This window comes from Notothenia rossii (assembly GCF_949606895.1).
Source record: "Notothenia rossii genome assembly, chromosome: 1".
NCBI lineage: Eukaryota > Metazoa > Chordata > Actinopteri > Perciformes > Nototheniidae > Notothenia > Notothenia rossii.
In genome coordinates, this window is record NC_136912.1 from 69,349,254 (window position 1) to 69,358,819 (window position 9,566).

At 41.5% G+C, this 9,566-nt stretch overlaps 1 protein-coding gene across 1 annotated transcript in view; it reads right to left on the reverse strand.

The window, feature by feature from the left end:
* phactr1 (phosphatase and actin regulator 1) overlaps positions 1 to 9,566 on the reverse strand; it is a 33,409-nt gene that overhangs the window by 22,893 nt on the left and 950 nt on the right. Inside the window, exon 2 of the mRNA XM_079687121.1 lies at positions 9,206 to 9,431. Within this exon, the coding sequence (XP_079543247.1) occupies positions 9,206 to 9,431 (226 nt within the window). The remainder of the gene's footprint in view (positions 1 to 9,205; positions 9,432 to 9,566) is intronic.

Below are 9,566 nucleotides of genomic sequence, written 5' to 3' on the forward strand. Positions count from 1 at the left end.
ACACACACACACACACACACACACACACACACACACACACACACACACACACACACACACACACACACACACACACACACACACACAAGAACAGACAGAAATACATGTGTGAAGGCAAGCACTCGCATGAGACCACAGGTGTGCTTGTCACATCAAAGATGTCAGCTCATCGCCACTGAGACGGCCTGTGGTGTGTGGCACAGCTGTCATATTATTTTCTATCTTGAGCAACTGAGCTCCTTACGTTCGTCTCACCCTAAATCATCCTGTCCAACAGCATCTATCTTCTAGGCGTGTCTTTCTCATGAAGCGTCCACTTCTCAGCTTACCACAGCTGCACACAGCAAACCCTCAGAGTTTCTTATCGGAGATGTCTTGAAAGAATCAATCTCATCTGCCTGAGCAACGAGTCACATCTCCATGGTGGTTAAAGTCTGCCTGAAAACTCACACACCAAATGTGTTCACTAACTCTTATACTATGAGAAGGATGTAAAGAATAAATGACAGAGTTTATATGTGTTCAGTACATGGGATTATTTTTAAGGATGGACATATTTTTGCATTTTATTAGTTAATGATAAAATGACACGACTTCTCACTTATCCTCGTAATTACCTCAGTAAAAATGTTCCTAAAGAGTCAAGGGTTTTATTTTCAAGTCAGTCTCCACCAGCATGATGATCATTTATAAAAAATCATGGTGTCATTTAGAGTTAAATAGACGATGAAGGAGGACATGTTTCAGCGCGTGCCTACCCTGTGATTGACAATTTGCTACCCTGGTGTTACTACAACTATCAGAGTATAAGTGTTAGACAGTATTAAAACATGTAGCTCTTTTTTCCTGTAAGAATTATTTGTTTTAAATATGTTTTTCCTTAACCACACTCGCTAATATCACAGCTAGCGTGAATTGCGGATGCACACTGCTAATCAAGATGAGCTAGCTAGCTAGTTAGCATTAGTGTTAGCTGGTACCTAACCACGCTGGGCCTCGATCCTCCCAAGCGTCACCCATATATGTTTTTTGTTGCTGCAATAAAGAAAAACAAGATGAAGATAGCCAAATCGTCATACTCGAGGTTCCTAAACAACATTTTACAAAAATAATGGCTGACGTCAGGGGACCTAGAGTACATCCACTTTTAGATTTGGGACTTTTGAAACAAGGTCGCAGTTATTAGAAAACCCCATTGCTTGATCGTTTTCAAAGAAACAACTACCTACCAAAGCACTAGTCTTTCAAGTATCCTGAGAGACCACATCACTGTTTGTTCAAAGATTCACTGTGTTAAGTTTTTTTATTTGTAGAGGGTTTAAATATGAAATTCAATCTCAAGCTCTAACTATGCTCCTTTTGTGTTAAGAGGTTTAATTCCTGGTCATTAGTGTCTGTTTGATTAATGTCATAATGGACGATAACCCCCCCCTCTTCTCTATATCTGATGACCATCCATTACCCCACATATCACCAGCTCTTCCCATCTGCGCTTCTATCTCCATTAGTGAAAACATATGAATCATCCTCCGGCCTCTGATGATGATGCTGCTAATTTTGGCCCCGAACTGAGACTACAGTCCTGACAAAGATTTAGTGTTCAAAGTGAATGTGCTACTCTGCCACTGAGACGGGAGAGGTGGAGACCGGCTGTTTGGAGTCCAAAACAGACTCCCTTCTCCATTTAATCTTCATCACTCTGCTACTTTAACCTCTGTTTTCCCATTAGCTCGTCTGTCCACCCGCTGACTCCCTGATTAAGATGCTGGCTGGCTTCACTGCCCAAGGACTTGCTTCGTCAAATCTGAAGCTCTGGGTGTTTCTGGGTGACAGAAGTGAATTGTTTCGAGTGGATGGAAGAGTCTTAACATGATGCAGTGCTTTCTAAATGGTAAGCTCAGCTGTGGATAAACTTCACTAAAATTGACAAAATTATCATTCGATAATCAATATTATCGTCACTTCAGAAGAGGCAAATTACAAAAACATCAAAACTGTCTATACTGTCTCAGCGATGTAGCTTCATTCCTAACACCTATTAATATAATGTCATCTCTTTTCACAGTTATAGAGGTCAAAGACTGATGGGAAACCAGTAGGGACAATGAGGCCTAACATTATTTATGAATTACTTGGATTTGTTGGCATTTATCCACACATATTGACAGTTGTTGTCAATATTTCACAGCCGTATACAACAAGACTTTCTTGTGTTTTACTCAATCAATTCAATTTACATGTTCCGGACCCAGATAAGCGGCGGAACAGTTATGGATGGATTAACCAATTAACAACTGATTAATCCATTTTGGTTCATTTGATGTGTTACTATGATTGACACTTGCCCGTTAGGACAGTGGGCTGCAGAAGCAACATTGCTTGCTACAGGTCTGAAACCACTTATAAAATGATTCTCACTTGTCGATTTAATGTGTATAAGGTCTCCTGACAGTCCTTGACCTTATACACACAAAATGTACATCTTGTGTTAAAGTCTAGAGCTGAAGAGTGAAAATACTTGAATGAAATCAAAGTCATTTTACTACCCTTAATCCTCTGTAGTGCTTTCTTTTTATTTAAAAAAAACGTGTTCCTTTGTCCAAATCAAGGGGCTACGGACAGAGGGAAAAGTGTTATTTAGGGCAATATAAATACAACTGAAGAGGTTAAGTAAACATTTGAAATGTGGTTTATGACACATGAGCTACGGTCTGGTTTTGTTCTCCGCCTGTATGGAGATATGTTTAGTATGAAAGCAGCATCAAACACACAGCTACAGCGCTGAATCAATTATGAAGGGATAAGAAAAGACAAAACAAGTCTAGGAGTTTGAAGGCAACACAAAGTTCAATGTTTTCTCATCTTCATACAGTTTTTTTATCTACTTTTTGCTCACAGCCATTCACTTTTCAACACCCTCCCTCCTTTTCTTCTCCCCCCCCCCCTCGTCTCTTTGATTGGACCCGCGGTGTGCTGACTTGATACAATGTCACAGAACAGTAGAGCCTGTAGGAGCTTGTGTGTGTGCTTGTTTGTGCGTGTGTGTGTGTGTGTGTGTGTGTGTGTGTGTGTGTGTGTGTGTGTGTGTATGTGTGTGTGTGTATGTGTGTGTGTGTGTGTGTGTGTGTGTGTGTGTGTGTGTGTGTGTGTGTGTGTGTGTGTGTGTGTGTGTGTGTGTGTGTGTGTGTGTGTGTGTGTGTGTGTGTGTGTGTGTACCTTCCTGCAAATGTGTGAATATGAGACTTGGCATATCACCGGGATATGACTCACCCCTCTCCTCTCCCTCTCTCTGTATGTCACCTTCGCCATACAGACATACTGCGTACTTTAAAAGGTATAATATGTAACATTTCCGCCTTACAATGTCTAAAAACGACAAAATCCACATTGTTCAATTTTTTGGATGTGTACTTACATTATTCCAAATGTTTCAAACAATTTCCCAGCCCAGAAAATATGTTATATTAATCAAGGCCAAACCATTTGCTCTAAACAAAGGGAAACACAAGATGATATGAATGGATTAGTCTTAAATACCGTAGCTACGCATGTCCTAATGACAAGCGCTAATTAAAAAATGTCACACAATTATACAGAATAATAGTAATTATACAAATTCTCTTTATTTAAAACGATCACTTATTCAAGTAGATATATGATATTTCAGTATCGATCCAGCTTACTACTGTGAGTTGTACTACGACTTGTGGCACATGCCAGCCACCAAGCTAATAAAGTTATTTAAAAAATATATTGTTTTAAGAATGGATTAAACAGCCGGGCTAACCATAGAGCCAAGTTGGCTGAAGTTAGCTACAGTAGCTGTACTGGTATTAGACTCATTAAATGTTAAGGTAGCATGTCAATACGTTAGTTTCTCTATGAACGTAAGTCACATCGGATAGATTTAAATCGGCAATGGTGGTTGTTCGAGCAACTCAGAGACCCTGAGCAGCAGATACATACTACATCTTTAAGAAAAAAAAACGAACCTACAAACTATGAGAAAACAAATCAACTGTCTTATACCTCTGCCTGGTATGAATGAGACACTTTGGCCAAGACACAGCAGCAACTCTCTCTCATTAGACTGGCCCTGTTGCTCCCAATACACACAAACACACGCACACACACACACACACACACACACACCGCAGCTGTGGTGTCCACAAGGAGGTCCAGTTAAAACAACCGCAGGGGGAAACAGAGCCCAGAGAATGGCTACAAAACAAGCAGGAGAAAAACACTGGCCAAAAATAAGGGATTAACAAACCAAAAAAACAACATTAGAGAATACTGCATGCACGATAACAGCAGCCAAGAAATGGAGTCTGATCTAAATGTGTGAGGATAAATCATTTGTAAAGAGAAGTACAACATAACGTAATCTCTGATACAGATGTGGCTTGTATTTGTTTTGTACAAACAGTGTATACAAAAAAGAATAAAAATAAACTTATTTGAGAAAGAGATGTAAATTATGACGAGGAAGGATAGTTTATAGTTGCACAGTAAACTTCTATATCAAAAAAGACAATAGTAAATATGAAAGGATAGTAAATAAAAGGGAAAAGTCCATTTGAAAGAGTATTGTTTTATTTTGTTATGTTATTTTTATTAATTTCAAGCGTACTGTAGTAGTTTTATTGTTTAATAAAAAAATATGAAGGCTTAAAGAATTACAAGGTCGGGATGTGTTATCTTGATTGACAGCTGTCACAGCCAATCAACACTTGGGATACATTTAAGTATTTGGTATCTATTACTGACAAAGATGAGGATCTTCACTTAAACCTTGCTGTTAGGACATTTCAGCAATGTTAAAGTAATGATGTTCTCTCTTTATATGCCACTGGTTGTATTACTATGTTTCTTTACCCACTCTTGCATGGGGGGGAAAAGCGCAAACGGCAAACAAATGTGCCAACAAAAAAAAAGAAGAGGAGGAAGACTGCTGGCTTACTAACGTGGCTGTAAACAATGCATGCGTATGTGGAAGGAATTGCTTCGGATAAAGTGCGTTTTGGTGAGTGAGACTCAATGTAAACAGAAACTTTGTTTACTAGAAAAATCCACTGACTTCATTGCCATCTGTTAGCACAAACATTGCATCATTATCCAGACGTTAAACTATTATTTATTTCATACAAGCAGTCAATGTAGTGGACTATTAAAATATAGTGTATATTACATACTATTTCCTAGTAGGTTTGTAAACACTTTGTGAGAGGGGAAGTATGTACAACCAAATGAAAAATAAGAATAGACTTCCTTGGAGTACGATAAATCAGATCAATACACAGAAACTGACCAGTAAAACTGAACTGTGCCAAGTGTTTTCCTTTTAACCCCCACTTATATTTACTTCTGTACTGTGACATCAGACCAGCAGAGACACTTTCCCACTGTCTTCATTGTCACTTTCTTCCCTGGATCAGCTTTTCTCTTTGGCACAATGGTTAGCTTGTCTGAGCTGAGTGGATGAACCAGTGTGCCAGTGGAGGAAGAGTGAGGGAGTTTTTGTTGGGTGGCAGCGAGAGAGGAAGTACTCCTCTGAATTTAAAGCGTCCTCCCTGTCTCCCTTTTTGTATTCTGCCCAGGTATGTCTACCTTCCTGCTGCTCAAGGCCTCGGCTTATGTATGCAGAAAGCAGTGTTGAAGTATGTGTATCAGAGAGAGACAAAAGAGTATCACTCAGATAGTGAGAGGTGGTGTGTGTGTTTGTGCAGCGTTCCCACCATACTCTAAGCACAACACCTCAGTGTGCCAGTCTTCATGTTGCCATCATTTAAAATCCTCCACCCTGTCCTCCTCCCTAGCTTCTTCCTGCTCCTCCTCCACCTCCTCTGTCTCTGCCTCTCATTCAGGTCTTTATTAGAGTTCTCCGTGTTTGAATGAGAGCGTGGTAATGCTTGCGTCTTGGTCTTTGTGAGAAGGGCTTAGCTCTAACTGAGCTGACCTGGATTTACACTGCAGGAGCAGAGCGGTGCTGCCTGGGACCTGGACTGCTTTAAACAATGGAACACAACAAGAATGCCAAAAGACAGCCTTTGAAATGGATCTGGTCTCATGAATTGGCATGAACTGCATACTTTTCTCCCACCTTTGAGCACTACTGAGCTTTTTAGCCTCTTTGAGCTTTTTGGTTTCACATCAGTCAGCCCATCTCATCAGCTTTGTTTTTAGAAGCAGGCAGATGTTTTCAAGGACTCTAAGATCATTCATTGCCGTTATGCAACACAGAGTTACACAACCAAATGTTGTTGTAGCTTAGTCCATTATGCTTCACACACAAAAACATGATGAAGAAGACCAGAAGCATACAGTAGTGCATTTTTTTTAAATTGGCAAAAGTAACAATGTACACAAACTAAAAATGTTGGTTAGTTCTCTGGGCAGATAAAATGGCCGTTTTTTTTTCATTAACACATTTAACAACAGGAAGAATATCTTTATTCGAAAACAAGCTCTCAAAAACTCAGTGTGCCTGCCCGGCAACAAACAGTGGACACACAACATTAGAGCCTCTCTGGGGAGAACGTGGAATGTCTAACAGCTAAAGAGACAGGTTCTTTTTTTAGTGGAGGACAGCGCCAGAAGGAAGGTGAGAATCAGACTCATGCTGTGTGGTAGTAGGCAAATGTTTGCCAACAAATTAAACATTCACCTTGTATACAAATAGATTGTCGCAGCTTAACAATCTCTACCTAAATCTCATTTGATTTGACAGTGCCTCTGATCAGGCACCCCATCCATCAACATCTAAAATCCTTTTTAAGGACTGCTTTGAGAGTAATTCATACTGTGTGTGAGTATGTGAGTCTGGTTACGTTCAGTTGCAAAACCTGAGGCAGAACATTCTTTTTGGCAAGATTAAGGGAGAATTGAGGTTGAGGTGAAAATAAAAAGATGTTGACTGTAGGTACAAAGCAGACAAATAAACATAGTATTTTGAAGTTAAAGATCTAATTATAGATCATATGAAATAATGTTACAAGCAGATAAATAATCACTTTTTTCTTTTTCTTACTTTCAAAGCCACTTAAGGGAAAATGTGAATACTAAATGTGGGTTTGAGAGGTTAACAAATGCAACTTCTCGCAGCTTCTTGCCAATAAATGTCCAATCATTCTCGTCTAGCTGTTTGTAATACAAAATATCAGGTCAATTACGGCCTAATGTACAACAAGAGCAAGTAGAAGCGTGATTATTTTACACTCATGGCAAATAAACAAACTGGAGTAAAATGATCTCATGACGGTTCGGATCTGAAAGTGGCCGAAGAAGGTCGAGCTCAAGAGAGCTGCCAAAAGCCTGGTGATCCACTCTTGTTTACTAAATCCAAGACTCATATGCAAACAGCCTCCCACACACACGTACACCAGGCAAGCATGCATATTAACACCAGCACACACATGCACACTGAAGATGGCATGGATATGTGTCACATATAAATGGTGACACGCGTCTAAGAAAAGTGTGGGCTGGATTTATGCAAAGCAATAGCAGCCAAACAAGTCAAGGGGAACCAAGGGAGTGGGCGGGCAGATGGCTGAAGGAAAAATGCAAGATTAGACCAAAATATTTTTTTTTGGGGGGGAAGGCCAAAAGCAATGAAATAGAAGCTTTGACGGCAAATATTCCTCTCTTAGCAAAGCTGGCAGAGCCCACTGCTTTCTACATGATGCCACATCAGCCTTGAGCAACCTGCCTCCGTTTTCAGCTAGTAGCCAGGAGCAGCACTGTGAGCAAGACACAGCAGAGTCGTCCCCCCACCCACCCACCACCACCACCACCTCCTTCAGATTCAAGCCATGCCTGACACAAAGCTCCAAGAAAGAATAATGTTACTCAAATCAGGCCGGCTCTTGTACTCTGCTAGGAACTGCATTTAAAGGAAACAAAATGGAGAGGGAGAATGTTGAAGGCCAAGGAGAGGGCATGTGAGAGAGATTATAAGTAGGTGGGTCTGTACAATGAGTCATAAAAGTCTAAGCCGGCAACAACAAAAAAAAGGAGGAAGCATGTGAGCAAATTCCTGAGCTCATTAGGATCTATGTTAAACGATTTTTTTCTCATACACTTCTCAAATGCGCAGGCAAAAACAAGAGTAGCTTTAAATAAAATCTGAATATTGCACACATTAACCTGCAATGTAGTGCTAAAAACAGAGTAGATGCAAACAATTTTTTTGAAATTTGTGGGATTTTAAGTAAAGCAAAAGTGCAGCCGGAAATGGGAAATGTACTCAAGTCTAGCCTATAGCCAGCCAGGCTAACATGTGACTGGGATTTGTCACATCGGCCAATTCTGGGGGAGGGTCGACCACAATCCAAGTGCAGTAGCTCATTAAAAAAAAAAGAGAAACCTCACTGATATATGTAACATGGATGATCAGTAATAGAGGAATACCGATTCCATGCAGATCCTTTGGGCTCTGTGCGCGTGTTCTGCTCGGTGGCATTTTCAGCACCGAGGGGCAGTGGACAGCTCCGCACTGATGCGATATTAAAGAAACCTGCCTCAGCGACAAGGAGGGATTGTCATAGCAGGATCATCTTATTATACACGTAAAAAAAGGAACACACTTTAATGAATAGATCTAGCAGTAAATACATTCCAATCATCCAATGCTTCGTGACAGCGTACCATTGTGACCATGGCAACAAAGGAAACAATAACTTATCTGACCATGTTTGCGTGCACACAAACTGGGATTGTATAAGGCCACCACATTTGGCAAGGATTTTCGCTTGCCATTCGTAACCCTTTATCCAAAATGCAATACCATCAACAACTGCATTTTAAATGAGTAGCCAGAGGCGGCCAAGTTCGCATGCATTTCACTGCAGCCGACGATCAAGGCAGAGTCTGGTTGGAGTAATAGCCATCAATAGTCCAATAAAGGGTTAATTAGCTTTCAGATAGCCTACCTAACACACATGCATAATGAAAGCCAGCCTATGTGGGACATTCTTCACGGCTAATCTCCCAGTGCTTGAGTCACAGTGGGGTTACCGTCAAGGTGCAGCTAAGCACCATAGATACACGGTCAGAGCTGCACAATGAAAGCCCAAAGTCATGCTGCTGCTGCGTGGGAACTGTCACTACACTCGATGAAGCAATGTCTCACATCGAGTCCCTACATGATCCCCCCCTGCTAACACACCCAGACAAGGAGAGAACAGCATCCGTGGCTGCCTACCTGTCTCCAGGTGCAGAGATATCCTCGCCTCGTTGATGTAAGGGGTGTCACTCTTGGAGCGTACCCTCCGGATCGGTCTGCGGTCTACCTCCTCCTCCGGGGCCGCTGCCATGTTCGGCCAGCCGGGCAGCGTGCACTGGCGACCGGCGGGACTGCGAGAGAGACGGCGCCGCAGCAGCAGCCACTCGTGCACCCGCCCGGGTAGACGGTGTGGGAGGGGGGCGGGCTGTTGTGTGGGTGAGGAGGGAGGGGGAGAAGGGGAGAGAGAGAAGGAGAGGTGGTAGGATGGATGAGCATCTTTCGCTTTTATTTTCCTCTAGGTCTAGGAAGAAATGCTCCACCTGATCAAGTTTCAAATAAG